Source organism: Neofelis nebulosa, chromosome 10 (genome assembly GCF_028018385.1).
Source record: "Neofelis nebulosa isolate mNeoNeb1 chromosome 10, mNeoNeb1.pri, whole genome shotgun sequence".
In the NCBI taxonomy this organism is placed as follows: Eukaryota; Metazoa; Chordata; class Mammalia; order Carnivora; family Felidae; genus Neofelis; species Neofelis nebulosa.
The window spans coordinates 105,909,816-105,926,501 of NC_080791.1; the positions used below are offsets into that span (position 1 = coordinate 105,909,816).

The 16,686-nt window shown below is 62.6% G+C and overlaps 1 protein-coding gene and 1 long non-coding RNA gene across 2 annotated transcripts in view; one reads left to right on the forward strand and one right to left on the reverse strand.

Moving 5' to 3' along the window:
• The window catches only part of LOC131487996 (uncharacterized), a 170,127-nt gene that overhangs the window by 54,090 nt on the left and 99,351 nt on the right, over positions 1-16,686 (forward strand). The window lies entirely within an intron of this gene.
• Positions 1,683-16,050, reverse strand: FADS3 (fatty acid desaturase 3). Its single transcript, XM_058689280.1, has 12 exons — positions 15,650-16,050; positions 7,763-7,873; positions 7,010-7,207; positions 6,542-6,643; positions 6,301-6,423; positions 5,930-5,990; positions 5,319-5,395; positions 4,775-4,872; positions 4,278-4,374; positions 4,103-4,182; positions 3,751-3,876; positions 1,683-2,580 (listed from the first exon to the last, which is right to left on the reverse strand). Exons 1-12 carry the CDS (start codon positions 15,854-15,856, stop codon positions 2,529-2,531), a joined length of 1,332 nt encoding a protein of 443 aa, XP_058545263.1. The 5' UTR covers positions 15,857-16,050; the 3' UTR covers positions 1,683-2,528.

Below are 16,686 nucleotides of genomic sequence, written 5' to 3' on the forward strand. Positions count from 1 at the left end.
GTCAAGCATCCCAGTCAAGCGTCAAGTTCAGGTCATGATCTTGCAGTTCGTGAGTTCAAGCCCCACATCAGGCTCTGTGCTGACAGCTCAGAGCCTGGAGCCTGCTTCAAATTCTGTCTGTCTGTCTCTCTCTCTCTCTCTGCCCCTCCCCTGCCTCTCTTGAAAATAAACAAACATTAAAAAAAAAATTTTTTTTTTTTTTAAATAAGAAACTGAGGCCCGGAGAGGTCTGGAGATCCGGAGCTCTCTTGGCCGCATTTGACATTTCAAACCAGACTGGCCCAAGCATACACACAAGGGGCCACCTAGCATGCTAGCATTTGAAGGCCACGTCTCTATGGTCCTCTGCCATTATAAATGTGTTTCTTTGTATTTTGAAGGCATTTAGTTCTTTCTTCCAAATTCAAGGGCCAGTACCCAGGAGAATTAGTGACAGGTCCCGAGAGCTTGGAAAGGACCAGGCAGAAGAGGCGGCCGGGTGCTCTAGGACGTGTCAAGGGAAGGGGAGTGTGGGAAAGACCAGTGAAAGACAGCGACCTGTCCTGTCCCAAAGGAGTCCGTTCATAACTGAGACCAGCCATTCCCAACATCACAGGCAGGGCTGGTACTTGTGAATCTCCTTTTCTGCCATCTGCCCGGGCTGTGCAGACGTAGGCAAATGGTAAAGCAGGGATACGGGGTTTCTTGGAGGCTCCACCAAGGCCCTTCCTTCCTTCCTTCCTTTTGCAAACCTAGGGAGCCCACGCTCCCTAGGTTTTTGTTCCATGACTGCATAAGACATCTGATAAGAGGGAGCTCAGCCCAGGAGAGGGGTGATGACCTATCCCCAGAGGTTCTAGCATGGGGGACAGAGTGGAACAAGGATAAGGATGACCCGCCAGTGAAGGATTTCAGGCAATAAGGAGAGATCGGTGGCTACTTGAGGCCAGGCGTCTTCCCTAATTGTCCTCGGAGGAGGAGGTCCCTAGGCAACCACCCATTTGCAGGCGGAGAGAGCACTCCCCGCGGCCACCACCAGGGGCAGCATGGAGCGTGGCCTGCCCCACAATGGTGCAGATACTCTGGATGCCCCTAGGTGGCGTTGCAGGCTCAGCCTTCCCCACGGTGGGGACTGCTGCCCTCAGGTCTGTCCCTCCGAGCCACTGCAGGAAATGCCGTGATTGTACAGGAGATGGAGGGAATGCCATCCCGGGGCCCGCATGGCACCGCTCAGACAGCCACGGGCTTGTCCCAGATCAGGGCAGGTGGGGCCCCAGGGTGTAGGGCTTTGTGCATAAAACTTTTTACATTTCAGAGGCCTGTTGCCAAGCCCTATGCAAAGAGCCTTCCATACAGCATCCCTTTTACCTTCCGTCACCCTCGGGGATCATACTACCGCTCAGAGAGGTTGAATAACTTCCACAAGGTCACGCAGCTCTGAGTCCAGGCAGAGGTGGGACTAGTCCCCTGGTTTACGGAGGAGAGGAGGGTGGGAGCTGCATGGGGTGTGGATCAGGGTGGGGCCGGGCGGTCCTGGGAAAGGACTGGACGAGACCCCCAGCACGCGTGCCCCTTCCACCTCCCCGAAGAGAACCCAGTCCAGGGCAACGGGGGCCTTGACAAAGCGAGGGGCAATCCTGTGGCTGGTGGGGAGGACTCCCCGTTCCCACTCCAGAAAAGGCCTCAGAGAAAACCTAGCTAGCTCAGCACTTTGTTTTCTTTAAGCTGCTTCCAGCAGGCAAGCACCGGGTCCCAGGGAGGCATGGGAGAAACCCAGGGTCCCCTCCTGTGGGCCACTGAACACAGTCAAGCTGCACCCCTGCCAGCATGATGCTGGGTGCAAATGCTAAGACTGGCAGGTGGCCCTCGGAAGCTCCGGGAGGCCAGTGCAGGGCGGGGCGGGGGGACATCCTGGCTTCCCCCTTCCTGTGCTGGGTGGGAGGGGGGCGCCTGCAGACGTGGCCCAAGCCCTGGTCTGCCGGACCGGCTCCTGTCCCACCTTGCAGAGGAGCAAAGCGAGTGAACCCAACGTGACGGCCACAGGTTGCTGGTGAGTGGGTGAAAGGACAGGAAGGGAGGGACCCTCACAGAGACCCGAGCCTGGGCCAGCTGCCAGCTTCCCGACCCAGGGCCACCAGTCTCTCCCCCTGCCCCTCTGCCCCCCCAGCACCCTGATGGCCCAAGTGGCCTAAACTCCTCTCAGGAAGTCCAGCTCCAAGATTCTTGCAGATTCAATACTCCACCGTTTTTCTGTGTTTGTTTTTATATAAAAATAACCGTTTTCCCTAAATTTTTGCTCTAGGAAAACATGCCATGCTGTGTGGCTTTATGTACTATCCCCCTAGCCCTGGTCCTGTTTGGCCAAGAGCCATGGCCTTAGGGCTGCCAAGCAGACAGGTGAGGGGGGTGGTGAGGTGAGGACAGCAGATCCAGAAGGGTAGGCAGGGCCCCCTAGGCCAGGTGGAGGGTGGGGTGCGGGTGGGGGTGGGGCGGAGTGGTCAAGCCTGCCTGGGCCGGCTTGGTGGTCGCTGGGGCCCTGGGTGCCGCCTTCACTGGTGGAGGTAGGCTTCCAGCCAGATGTCGCCAGACTTCTTCAGGGACCTAGGAGGCAGAGGTGGGGTGGGTGTCTTCTCTCACCCCTCCCCCAAGACAGTCCTCCGCGCGTCCCATTCCCCTGGGCCAGGCAGCTGGGGTGGGGGAGCAGAAGGGGAGACTCGGGGAGGGGGCTACACTCTCATCAACTGGAGTAGAATCTAGACCTCGGGTCGGGGGAGACCAAGGCCGGGCAGCAGTCAGCGCGGGCCTGTCCCTCTCTCTCTGGTCTCCTTCTGCGAGGCCCTGCGACCCTGGAGCCCGTGTGTAAGGCACGGAGGCTGCCCACCAGGAGCCCGATGACAGGCAGAGGAGCCAGAAATATCACCCACTCGCCAGGAACCCCTGAGCCAGGTGTTCTAATGGGACCCTGCCCAGTGGCAGCGGCTCGGACGACGGGGCTTGGAAGGGTCATGAAGGGGAAGCAGCAAGAGTTCAAACACCAGCATAGAAGGAAGGGCCTGCAAGCACAGGGAACAGCATGTGCAGAGCGCAGAGGTGGAAGAGCTCTGGCTGGGGGAATCTGACCTCTGCTCCCCACTGCCAAGGCCACCTCCATTGTCCCTCACCCAGACGGCTACAGGGACCCCTACACTGCTTCTTGCTTCAAATCGAGCCCCACCGGTGCACTCCCGGTCAGGGCATCCAGGTCCCGCGTGTCCCTCCTCCACTCACACCAGCACACGCCTGCCTCACGGCCTTTGCACTGCTGTTCCCGTGCCCCAGATGCTCTTCCCCCCGACGTCACCACTGCCAACCCTCTGCCCTCCTCCCTGTCTCTGCTTCCATGTGACCTTCTCAATACCACCTACCCTGCCACCCTACTGAAACTCACAAGTCCCCTCTCCTGCTCCTACTCTTAGGTTTTATGGTTCCATTTCGCCAAAGCATACCTTCTCTTCCCACAGTTTCTGTAATTTACTTAGTTTAACTGGTTTCCAGATCTGCTAGGCAGGGATCTCGGCCGGTTTTGCTCACTGATGTTATCTATAGCCCTCAGGACAGGGTCTGGGCCCATGGCAGATGCTGCCCTAAACCCCGGCAGTGTGAAAGAGCCCTGGGAAGGGAGGGCAGGCACAGGCTGAGGACCGAAAGGTGGATCAGACGGGCCTTGAATGCCAGCTCTTGGGCTCCGAGAGCCAGGTACCCAGGAAGGGGCGCTGAGCGGGGGATCCTTACCCAACGATGTCCACCAGGGCGGTGAGAAAGGGCTTCACCTCGTAGTTGAGGCCGTGCTTGGCACACAGCGCCTTGACCAGCGGGGCCACCCTACGGTAGTTGTGCCTTGGCATCGTGGGGAAGAGGCTGGTGGGGAGAGCGTGTGCTGGCACCTGAGGTGACGGGTGACGGAGGGGACCCCCACCCCACCCATCGCCACCCAGGCCCCCCCCCCCCCCCCCCCCCCGTTCACCACCTCTCCCCAGCCTCCAGGGAGTCCAGGGCTTATGTCCCGGCCTCCCTGGGGAAAGACTAGACACAGGGGCCCCTCATCAGCTCCTGGGCTCAGGACTCACTCCCACCCCACACTCACTGGTGCTCGATCTGGAAGTTGAGGTGCCCGCTGAACCAGTCGATGAAGAGCGAAGGCTCCACATTGCAGGTGGCTGCCAGCTGGCGGAGGTGGGCGGGGCACAGGTGAGAGAGGGGGGCGTGGGGCCCCCACCCCCCTCACTGGGTCCCTGCCCGGGCCCACCCCTGCTGCCCACCTGAGAGCTGGCCCAGTCCCGGTGCTTCTCGTGGCCGATCTCCTTGGGGATGTGGTTCATCTGCGTGATCCACACGAACCAGTGGCTCTCCAGGACCCTGTGAGGGGAGCTCAGGCACTGCCCATGTCCAGCTCACCCCCAGCACTAGACCCGGGCCTTGGCTTCCTCGTCTGCACCACGGGATCACGGGGCCCCTTTCCCAGTGGCGTTTAAAGAGGCTGAGCAAGGCAGGGTCCATTGCCAGGCAGAGCTCGGAGCAGCCCTGCTCATGAGGGCGGACATCCACGGGGCTGCTTACAAGCCAGGCCACTTCCTGCAGACCCACTGTCCCTGGGGTCCTGTCACTCGTGTTTCCCAACAACCCAGGGAGGCTGCACTGCTGTCCCCATCCTGCAGATGGGGAAATGGAGGCTCTGACACTGGAGGGCTGTGGTCAGGGTCCCCTGCTGCCTGTGTGTGGCCTCCCCACCTCGCTGCCATCCCGAATCTGGCCATACCTGACGGCGACGAAGAGGAGCAGCGCCCCAGGAACGCCGTAGAAGGGGATGTAGCACAGGAAGAAGCGGGAGTAGAAGCTGGCAGCCCAGAGCAAGTCCTGCAGAGGAGGGTGGAGGAGGGCAGAGGCCCCCGAGGCAGCCAGGGAAGGGAGCTGGGGTCATCCACCCCTTCTGCCTGATGTGCCTCGGAGCCCCGGACGGGTCACTACCCCTCTCTGGGCCTCTGTCTTCTCAGCTACGTAAAGGGACAGGATCCTTGCCCTGCTGGCCTCATGGAGGAGTGTGCAATGGGGGGACCCCTCCCTGGGGACAAGTGCCTGGCAGAGCCGGCCCAGGGGACCCCCACCCCCAGGGAGGGCACCCCGACCGGGAGAGCACCGCGCGCCTCGCGCACACTCGCACAAGTACACACGCATCACAGCGGCACGCGCGCGCACACGCGTGTGCACCCGTCTGCATTCGCGGACGGGGCCGCCCCCTTGTGCCCCACGTCCCGCCACCACAACTGCGTCCCCCAGGGGGCCTGCGCAGAGCCCCCACTCACCATCCACCGCATGCACACCAGCATGTACGCCAGATTCTCCACTTCAAAGTTCACCAGGGTGAGCAGCGGCGGGCCGACTGCGAGGGGCACAGGAGGGCTCAGGAGCAGGGCAGGGGTGCCAGGCAGGCCAGGCCGAGGGAGTCAGGGAGCGGGGCGGCGCTGACATCCCGGGAACGCCCGTGGGGCCTGGTGCCGGTCCCATCCAGCCGGCTGACCCTGTGCCACCCACGTGGCCTCGGCCACCCATCTTCCCTCGGCCTCCGAGCCTCCCCGGGCTGGCCCTCGCCCCACCGCCTCCGTGTTCCTCCTGAGGAGGCCAGCCTCCCACGTCCCCTTAAATCTTCATCCTGGCCACCCCGACAACCCCCCCCCCCCCCCCCAGGGCCCTAGGGCTCCAGGCCACTCTGGCGTGCGTGCAGGAAGGAATCCTGAAAACCCCGGGGCAGGGCCGGGGGCCAGCAGGGCAGGGGCTGGGAGAGGTGTGCCGGCGCCATAATGAGGGGGTTTGAACAGGTCCGCCCCTGGCCCGGGAGGGGGTGGCAGCAGGCAGGGGCAGACAGGTCCTGGCCCCGGCTGTGCCCCCACCCCCAGGAGGACCGAGGGACACTCACTCAGGAAAAAGTACAGATGCTGACGGTTGTAGGGCAAGTATCTGCGCTTCTTCCTGCCGTACTGCAGAGGAGACAGCCAGGGCTGGGGTCAGGGGGCAAGGGCAACCCTGGGTCCTAGCAGTTGGGCCCTTCACCCCCGGCAGGCTGGGAGGGGGGGGCAGGGGTGCCCGTCGGGTAGGGACTCGGCGTGGAGTGACAGTGGGGGGGCTCCGTCAGGGGCTCGGTCACAGTGACTCAGTGGCTACCGCAGAAGGGAAAATGGAGGCTCTGACGACGGAGGGCTGTGGCCGGGGTCCCCTGCCGCCTGCCTGTGACCTCTCCTCCTCCCTGCCTGAGGCCCAGACGAGTGAGTCCACATCCTTCCCACACACCTCGACCGACGACTCCCCCAGGAGGAAGACGGGCGCTACGGTCACATCCGGGTCTTTGTGGAAGATGTTGGGCTTGGCGTGGTGCTGGAAATGGCGGAAGTTCCACCAGTGGGCAGAGAAGCCCTACAGGGGACAAGGGGGGCTCTGAGGGCGGGGGCCAGGTGCCTGACCGCGTGGGTGGACCCGGCGGGGCACCCCCAGCTCAGCCCCACGGCTGCCCACCACCCACCCCCACCCTCACCTTCAGCTGTCCCATCACAAACTGCTGGGCCAGGTGGTTCCACTGGGACTTCCGGAAGACGGAGGTATGGCCCAGGTCATGCTGCAGACACCAACACTGAGCCTGCGGGGGGGAGCAGGGTCAGGAGCCGGTGGGAAGGGGCCCCAGGGTGCCCTCCCCGCTCACAGGACGCGGCCGCCGCTCATGCTACATCTTAAGACCCTGTGGGCCAACTTCCTCTTTTAACAGATGAGGGCAACTGAGTCTCGGGAGGTCTCCGGGCTTGCCAGTCTGTCAGGGAGACTTCTGGTTCCCCGCCCTGAGCTTCCACGGCTCATTTAAAATGCAGCTTGACCTACAGATAGAGCCGTCACGGGGCCTCTGGCCGGTCATCCATTCACTCAGCAGGTATGTCCAGAGTGTCCCCACGGGCCGGGCCCCACCGTCTACTGGGCAGTTCGGGTGGCGACAAAAGAATGCTGGAGTCACCTGGGAGGTGGCCAGGACAAGGGCGGCGAGGGTGCTGGGCACCCAGCCCGGGCCGAGGAGGTAGACGGTGAGCCAGGCGAGCACCTCCATGGCCAGGATGTGGCCCAGCAAGAGAGCGAAGAAGGCGGGCTTGGCCTCAAACAACTTCATGTCCTCAGCTGCCTGGCGCAGGGCTCGGAAGTCCTCGACCAGCTGGGCCTGCCACGGCCGAATGGCTGGTCAGCTATGGAAGCCGCCCTGCCCTCCCCCCCTCCCCCCGGGAGCCCCCAACAGCGACCCACGCTGCAGCCACTCCCAGTGTCAGGCCCAAGGGGTACAGCCCAAGAGATGGAGGGGCGAGAGCACCGGCGTGGGGTCTGAGCTGGGGAGCCGGCTGGTGGCAGGGGCTCACCCCGCCAGAGGTGTGGGCACACAAGAAGAAGAGAAAGGCAGAGCTGGGAAAACCCTTAGAGCCCAGTCCTTCAAAACCCTCAGTGTCGATGGGGATGCCGGACCCAGAGCAGGAAGGGGCTTGCCTTCAGCAGGAAGGGAAACGGAACGTGGCAAATGCCGGCCCCGCCAGACCCGGGCCTTGGGCTCCTGCGGGCCTCCTACAGCTCTACCTTCGGCTGCTGCCCGGGAAGGGAAGGCAAACCCAGCCCCGGACCCGGGTCCCCCCCCTGGAGTAATGTGGATGGCGTTGCTACCGGCGATGCTCCCCACCCCTCCAGGCCCCCGCACTGGGGGCTTAGCCTCCACCGGGGCCCCGCTCACATTCTGGGGTCCATCCTGGCTGGGCTCCTCCGGGGCCAGCTCTCCAATCAGCAGGGGCTGCAGGAACTTGCGCACGAAATTGAGGTCCTGGTGGAAGGCGTGGAAGGCATCCTGAAGGAGAGCAGACAGTCAGGTGGACAGAGGGGCAGATAGAGACGGGGTAGAAGGCAGAGCAGACAGACGGAGAAGCAGCTGGTCGTTCAGGGGTCATAAAAAGAGGGCCAAATGGGTCAGCCTTGCCCATTAGCCCTGCCTGGTCCTCCCTAGGCCCTGGGTGCCCTGCCTGGTCCCCCCCGGACCCTGGGTACACTGTTGGGTCCTCCCTAGGCCCTGGGTGCCCTGCCTGGTCCTGCCCGGGCCCTGGGTGCCCTGCCTGGTCCTCCCCGGACCCTGGGTACACTGTTGGGTCCTTCCTGGGCCCTGGGTGCCCTGCCGGGTCCTGCCCAGGCCCTGGGTGCCCTGTTGGGTCCTTCCTGGGCCCTGGGTGCCCTGCCGGGTCCTCCCTGGGCCCTGAGTGCCCTGCCTGGTCCTGCCCGGGCCCTGGGTGCCCTGCCTGGTCCTCCCCGGACCCTGGGTACACTGTTGGGTCCTCCCTAGGCCCTGGGTGCCCTGCCGGGTCCTCCCCAGGCCCTGGATGCCCTGCCAGGTCCTCCTCAGGCCCTGGGTGCCCCAGGCCCCAGCTGCTTCCCCCAGCACAGGGCACCCTTCTCCAAAAATCAGTCCAGGGCCACACAGACTGGGTTCTCAGGTTTGCAAGGAAGATACACAGTTCAACTCATTTGATTTTAAAAGCAGACGTGGAAACGATGGGTTTTACAAAAGAAAAAAAAAAATCAAATAAATATGGAACATTCCTGTGATTCTCTGGAACAGCTGGGGGTGGGGATGGGGTGCAATGCAACAGGGGTTGGAAAGTCGAGAAAGACAAAGCGCTGGGGTCAGGGACCAGTTAGGAAGTGGCCCAGGCAGCACTGGAGTGTGAGCCAACTCGGATTGCCCAGCCGGGCTCCCTCAGTCTCTCTAATCCGGTCCTGGTGTGCCTGGTTCGTTACTGTTCCCAGCTCTTCAATGGGTCTTTCTCCCTGGACTCTCTCTGAAGGGACTAGTCATCCAGCTGCCCGAACTGTAGAAACACCACGGGGTGGGTGTCCCCTGGGCCTTGGGAAGGTGACTGCGTGCGACCAAAGGAAGCACCTTGGACCAAGGCTGACAACAGGGGCCTCCCGTCGTTCTCTTGCTAGGGAGCCTACCAGAAGCTGAGCCCCTACACTCACTACCGGGACTTCCCCACAGTCCTGGGAGGAGGAAGCACTTTAGGCCCCTCCGGGCCCCCACCCGCCACCCCCCACGCAGAGGCACCACCTGCAGGATCCACCTGAGCGGTCCCCTTTCCTGTTGTCTGCTCTCTTGCTGGCCCAGGGCAGCCCAGAGAGCTGGGGGCTGGGAGGGTGCTGTTTCTGGAACAACCTAGACTCCCTCCCTGAGCTCCTAAGAGGGGAGGGGGCTGTGTACTACCGATCTCCCCGCCTCTCCGGGATGACCTTGATGGAGGGGCAGGACACTTGGGAGTGAGAAAGTGTGGGGGAGGCTGGCCCCCACCCCAGGAAGCTGCTGACGGGGTGGGGGGTACCCCAGGCTCCTGGGGAGCTGGGAGGGAAGGCCGCTCTGGGGCTGGCTGGGCTGACCCCACCCGCTGCGACCTTGAGCGAGTCGACCCTCCAGCTTGGGACTAGACAAAAGAGGGCAAGACTCTGGGGCCTTTCTGGCTCTGGACTTCAGAGCAGTAACTTTTTTTTTTTTTGCCCCTTAATTCACCGCTTTCACCCTTTTTAAGTGTGCAGTTTAACGGCACTGAGTGTGCTCACATTGCTGGCCATCCATCACCACCGTCCACTTCTAGAACTTTCTTACCTTCCCCAACTAAAACTCTTGTCTTCATGAAACACCAACCCCCCACCCCCACCCCAGCCCCTGTTAGCCACCACTCACTCTGCTGTCTCTACGAATTGGACCACTGGAGGGACCCCTGATAAGAGGAATCAAACAGATTTGTCCTTTTTTATGCCAGACTAACATGTCACTCAGCATAACGTCTTCAAGCCTCACCCCTATTGTAGCAGGTGTCAGAATTTCCTTCCTTTTTAAGGCTGATGAGCAGGCGCTGGGGAGTTTCCGCTGAAACTCCCTCGTGGCACATGGGGCCCACGCGTGCCTACTGTGGCCACGGCCCCAGGATTTCTTCCTTCCTCTTCCAGTCCTTCTCTCCCAGCCCTTCTTCCCTCTGTGTCTTCTGGGACCACCCTAGCGCCCAGCAGATCCCTGGGGGGGTCCAGGGCCAACTTCCTGGATGCTTCTCCCTGGGTCCTGATTCACCCAGGCCAGGCCTGGAGAAGCGCTGATGGACAGGGCCACCCGAGGGCCCTCCAGCCAGGTCTATCCCCTGGTGTGGCAAGGGGAGGTGTGAGCCCCGGAAGGGCTGGCAAGAAAACCCCAGAGCTCGCAGACCAGGATCCAGCTGATGGGAGGGGATGGGCGGGGCTGTGGCGGGTCCTTGGGAAGCAGGTGGGCTCCCGGGGCTGGTGGGCACCACTGACCCTATCGCGTTCTCGGCACCAACAAGGTGGGTCGCCGGCCTCAGACCCAAACCTGACGCACCAGCAAATCAGCTCTTGCTGGAATACTTGCTGGGACCAACAGACCAGATCCTCTCTGGGCTACTGCTTAAGGACCCGGGGCCTGGGCAGAAGACTCAGAGAAGTTAAGCCGCTTACAAAGAGCACACAGTTCCATTTGATGGCGAGTGGATCAGAACCCAGTCTGACTACAAAACTGGGCTTGTGGCCGCTCCTGGGCCAGGAGGAGGCAGTGGGTCTCCTGTGTGTGTGTGGCTGGGGGGGGGGGGGAAAGGTTGTAGTGGGGGGCCTCACCATGAAGCTGGTCATCAACCCACACAGCCAGGGACCTGGCTGTTTAGCGACTGGACTGTAGGGGACAGGAGGGTGGTCCTGGCATTTCTTGGGGCACTGCAGGAGGCCCCACCCCCACCTACCCCTGGTGCACCTGGAAACATCCTCCCTATGATCCTTCCCCACCTAACAAGTGGAAGGTGGCACTCGGGGTCTCTCGCGGGGTCTGGGAAGAGAGCTGGGTGAACCCGCTGGTGGCAATGACAGGCTACGGTCACAGAGCGTCCTCAGAGCCTGGCAGGGCAGGGGCTGGATAGCAGGTGTGAGTGAGTGGACAAGAGCCAACCATCCACAGCCAACAAGGCAGGGATATGAACCAGTTTGCTGGAACAGAGGCTCGAAGTGGCAGGGGCATCTGCCCAGGTCAGAGCTTGTCATGACAGAGTCGGGATGCGAACCCAAGCAGCTCTGTGATGTCCACGCCCTGCCAGCCCCGCCTCGGTCCCTGGAAAGCTCATAGTGGCTCCTGCCCTGCCCCCATAGCCCGACACGAGCCCCAAACAGCAGCCAGTTGAGGGGCGGGAGTGGGGGGCTCAGCGCCAGCCTGCTGAGAAGGGAACCTGAACAGCTACTTATGAGCCACAGACAAGATCACACGCTCCTCCACTCAGTATTTTCGCATTAGTAGATCAGAAACCGCCCGTGCCCATCTCGTGAGGCTGCGGGGAGGACTGAGTCAGTGCAGGTAAAAGTACACTTAGAAGGGCCCGGCGTCCAGCTCTGGCCGAGGCCCCGCTGGCCTGATGCGCCCTTGTCCCGAGTCCACTCAGACTTAGTGGCCTTGGAGGGTGGGCCTGTAGGCGTGAGGGAGGAGAGCGGGGTCCACCCTGCCGGTCGGGCCCTGGCCAGCCTGAGGAGGAACAGACTGGGGAACAGTCTGGGGAACAGACACACGGGATGGGGAACATTTCTGGTCACTCCCCCAAAGAATCGGGAATGTTCCAGCTCAGGAAGGGAATGGAGCGGGGCTGTGGGTGGGGGTGGGGGGGTGGGGGGGGGCGCTCAGGAGGTCTGGGTCTGTCCTTGCTGCCTCCTTAAGCCTTTGTGGAGGAGGCAGCGGTGGGTTGTGAGGATGGGGAGTAGGGGGGTAAGCGTCAAGGGACACCCCAGGAATCCCGCCGCCCCTCCCTCTCGCAGGTGGAAGATGCAGGAGACCCTCGTGCCCAGCACTCATGCTCTTTACCATCCCCTCCCCACATCATTCCTCATCAGAGCCAGCGGAGAAGCACTATCAGTGCATCGTTTTGCAGACGAGGACACTGAGGCACAGCTCCGAACGCGACGCGTCCAACTCGCACCCACGCGGGCGGGGGCACCTCAAGGACAGACCCTCCTGGGAAGCCTGGTGTGGCTGGTGACGGGCCAGCACACGCAGTAGGGCTCCTCCCCCCAGCACCCTTGACTTCCCGAGTCAGCGACCCCAAAGGGGGCATACCCACGGACACTTTCTCCACTATCACTCTCCAGTTCCCTCCTCAAGCCCTGGTTCTCCCTAGCTGTTTTCTGCCATACAGAGTAGCGCTTGGGTGCCCTGGGGAGGAAAAGCAGGACTGCCAGGGTGCCCGGCCCACCTCTGTACTGTGTTCCTGCCCAGCACTCCCCCAGTGGGGGAGCTGGGCACTGTGACTACCCTGGGAAGGGGCCTGAGTGGGTGGGGACATTACAGAAACCACCTACGGAGCCCGGAGAGGTCACACTTCATGGGGAGTGGCCATCAGGCAGCAGGGTTTCCAAGGCAGCCAGCCGAGGTGGGAGGAAGCCTGAGCGTGGGCTCTGGGGCCAGGTCATCTGGGTTCATGGCCAGCCCCTCTCTGAGGCCCCACCCTCACTCTGAGGCCTGGGATATGCCTCACTTCCCCCCAGCTGCTACCCAGACACAAGTCCCACCCTCCGAGCCCAAGGACCTGATGCCCTGCCCTTTGAGGGCCCCAAGAAGGTCCCTTCGCATCACCCATATTCAGCCTGTCTCCTCATCTGCAGAATGGGCGAACACTCATACCCGCTTTCTTTCAATCGGTTGTTGTCTGAATGCCACGCGATAGCCGCTCTTGCCTTCTGCCCTGGCCATGCCTGCGTTTCGGAGCCCAGGTGAATGGCCACCTCTTCTGAGTGACCTTACCTGGGAGAATCATCCCACCATCTCTTCCCTTAGCCTCCTGCCTTTCTCCAGGAAGGCTCTGTCTTCCCTAGGGATCCTTTTAAATGTATATCAGATTCCCCTGGCTTCCCTGCTCTGCCCTCCAAAGATCCCCTTAGAATAAACCAAAGTCCCGCTTCCAAGGACACAGAAGCCCAGCCAACTCCTGTCACCTCTGGACCTCGCTGCCTGCCCCCTCCCAGCCACACCATACCCTCACTGTTCCTTGAGTACAGTCCCACTTCTGAGCTTTTGCTCTAACTTCCTCCTTGAGATGTTTTGTTCGCAGCTGTATCTTCAGAGGTTAGAGCAGAGTTTGGTGGCTAGGACCTGCTCGCTGAATATCTGCTACTGGGTTTACTGATCCAATAATTGCAGAATGAACGAATGGAAAAGCCGGTGAAGTCACAGGGTAGTGTGGGGTTAAGAAGATGGGCTATGGATTCAAATCTCAGACCCACCACTTAATTTCAAGTCACTCTGCTTTTCTGAGCCTCAGTTGTCCCATCTGTAAAGTGGGAAAAACCAGTAATGTACCTGCCTCCTAGGGGTATCCTGGGGATTAAAAGAGAGTATCCATAAGTCAAGTGCTAAACCCAGAGCCTGGCACAGAGCAAGTACTCAGTACCCAGCCCTGGTATACTTCTGGTCAGCAACAGCCAGGCCTCGCCCCTCCCTGGCTGCCTCCACTAGTCTCAAGCCGCCTATGACTCTTAGAGAAACCTGGCTCGGGGCCCAGAGCACTCTCCCCAGGGTACCCAGTTTTGTATCCCAGGATGGCCACAGGCTGACTTCATGGCACAGGAACTCTGGGAATTTCCTGGCAGGAAGGCTTCTGTTGCCTGGACATGAGAACAGCTGATGGGCGGCTGGGGCTAGTGAGAGATGGCCTCAGGAACACAGCCCCAGCATGACAGCTGCCCCACCCCTACCTGCGCTCCACGGCCTGGAATGGGCGCCTGGGGGCTGGGCCTGACCACACACAGCAGTGGGCCGGTCTATAATCTGTCCATCTGTTTGCAGGACACACTCACACTTATCAGCCAGCAACGTATACCGACCAGGAAGGACTACTCCGTGGGCAGGCCTGGGGCCACAAAGTTGAAAAGGCAGGGTCCTGCCCACAGCTGGCTCACTGTCTGGCCCAGCTCTCCCCCTCTTCACAGATGAGGAAACTGAGGCTCAGAGGAGTGACACCTGCTTCAAGGTCACACAGAGTCTCCACCGGCAGAGCCAGGACCGAGCCCCGGCGAGCACACAGACTGCTTCTCTGGAAACGGGCAACAGACCTTACCGGTGATGAATCAGTGAGAAACCTGCCAGATGGAGGTCTCAGGGTCAAGAGATAAGCGTCTGATGGGGTTCCCCTGTGAGAGGCCCCCAGCACCGGCCTGGGCACCAGGCAGGAAAGAGCATTGAGAAATGCCCTCTGTCAGCCTTTCCTCTCGCCTGCCTCCACTCTGCCCTTCAGCTCCGAGGTTGAAATAGGCCCGAGCACGCAGCCATAGGATCCCTCAGGGGCGGCGAGGGCACAGCCAGCTGAGGGGGAGGGGCAGCGGCACCCCAACCGCCCCATACCCCGGCAGAAATGCATGCGCGTCCAACCGTGCACACGAATGCGTGCAGCGCTCACGCGCATACAGGCCTGTGCGTGGCCACCCACTTGTTGGCCCATAGTCGTCTTCAACTCCATGGCCACCACCCGGCCCGTGGACAAGTCTGTCAGTCTCTAGCCTTTCAGGAGGCTTCTGCCTCTAAACCCTTGGCTTCTTAGGGGGGAAGTGGGGAAGAGGGACCTTTCCCTTAGAGTCTTTGGAGACTGTCCAACCTGGAAGTCCTGGTAAACAGGACCTCCCGGGACAGGACACGCTCTTCTGCTGCCGAAAGTTCTGCCACTTAGGGATTCGTCTCCTGGAATCTTGAAGATTCCTGGTACCCGGCCGGTGTGGCCCATCTCGAATGTTCCACGGTCAAGGCAGAGCATCGTGGTCTCTCCAGACGAGGGACTGCTGGACCACGGGAAGGGGCTGGTGAGGAGGCTCCCCGCACAGGCTGCTCTACCACTGGGCTCCGGCCAGATGCTCCCACTGGACCGGGTCACAACCCTCCTTGGCAAGACACGTCTAGACATGGGCTGGGAAAGGGAAGTCGGGGTTCCCAAGGGTCAGTCTATTCCTGGGGTGACTGTGCTTCCCGAGGAGGCCCACCCAGCCTGGCTGGCAAAGTTCTCCCACGTGCAGCTGCCAGCCCAGGAGAGGTGAGTCACTGCCCCTCAAAGCAGTTTACAGCAGCTCTTGGGAAAGCCACAGACCTCTGGGCACTGCCCAAGCTTTACTGCCCAGCCCCCAGCCTCTGGTGGCACAGCCTTGCCAGTCCCCTGGGGACCCCACCCTACCCCTGGCACACGGCAGAAGCAACCTGGCCTGGGGGACCCAGAACCGAGAGAAGCTCAGAGCAGCAGGGAGGGCTCACACTTCGGGCCGGCTAGTCGGCCATGGCACACCCACCTCTGAGAGCCCCTCACTCCCCCTACAGACCCGCTCCAGCCCAGCCCCCACCCCGTCCATGGCCGGGTGTGCAGGTCCTCCGCGCAGGGACGTGGCCTCCTCAGCCCACATCAGGCCCTGGCTTGTCCATCCCAATTCTGGGTCCCGGACCAGGAGATCAAGGGTCAGCGAAGAGTAGAAAGGATGCCAGATCGTGCAAGCAGAGCGGATCGCAGTGCCCACGACCAGGCCCCAGCGAGCTCCAGGCTCCAACCCGGCCAGCGGTGGGCTTCCTTACCGTGGCGTCCTCAGCGCCGTGGTGGCCAATGAGGCGGCTGCCCCCCGGGTGCCGTTGTGCCCAGCGGCTGATGTCGTAGACGCGACGCTCGATGACCAGCCACTTGTCGCCCGGGAGGTTGTGCGGGCGGATCTGCTCCCAGCGGAAGGTGGGCAGCGGCGCCCCCGGCTGCGCGGGCCCCCGGCCGGGCTCCCCGACGTCGCCCATGGCCCCGTGCAAAAGCCCTCGGCCCCCCCCGCCCCCTGCCGGTACCTTTCCGAGGTCCGACAGAGACCCCGAGGGGAGCGAGTCGCGTCCCCGGGGGCGTCCTCCGCTGCCACCCGCTCCTCCGCGGCCCCGCCCTGCCGCTGCGGCCGCCGTACGAGCGTGCGCCTGCCCGGCTCCCGGCGCAGGGAACTTTTCCCTCCCTTATAACCGCGCTGACAGCGCTCGCCTCGCCTCCTCCCCTCGCTCGGCCCCGCCGGCCCGCCCCGCGCCCGCTCCAATCCCCGCGCAGCGCCTCGGCCTCCATTGGCTGCGCGGCTCTCCGGGCCGGCGGGGGCGGCGTCTGGGGGGGCCCGCCCCGCCCGCGGGGGCCGCGGCCACCACGCCCGGCGCTGCCGGGGGTGTCGTCCGCTCCCGGCCCCGCGGGTGGGGCGGGGGACACGGGAGAGGGACGGGGACTTTACACCCTCGGCCGGCGCCGCGCGTGCCCTCGGGGCCCAGATTTGTGCCGGCGGGGCTTGGAACGACAGTCTGCGCACACGGGGTTTCGAGCCACGCGTCCTGGAACGTTAAATCCTGAGCGCACAGAGGTGGGGACGCTACCTCGAGGCGACTGTAAACAGCTTTCCACCAATCGGGGCGCCCCAGCGGCGGGGCGACGAGGCCGCCGTCGGGGCTGAGGATCGTGGTCGGGCCAACCCGCCCCACGCGGGGCCGTCTGCGGGGGCCGTTGGAACTGCAGGGTTGGGATCCCGAAGGGTGGCCGGTGGCGTGGAAGGGGAGAAGGGGGCACCGGAGTCGGGGGCGGGGCGCTGGCATTCACGGGTGCTCTG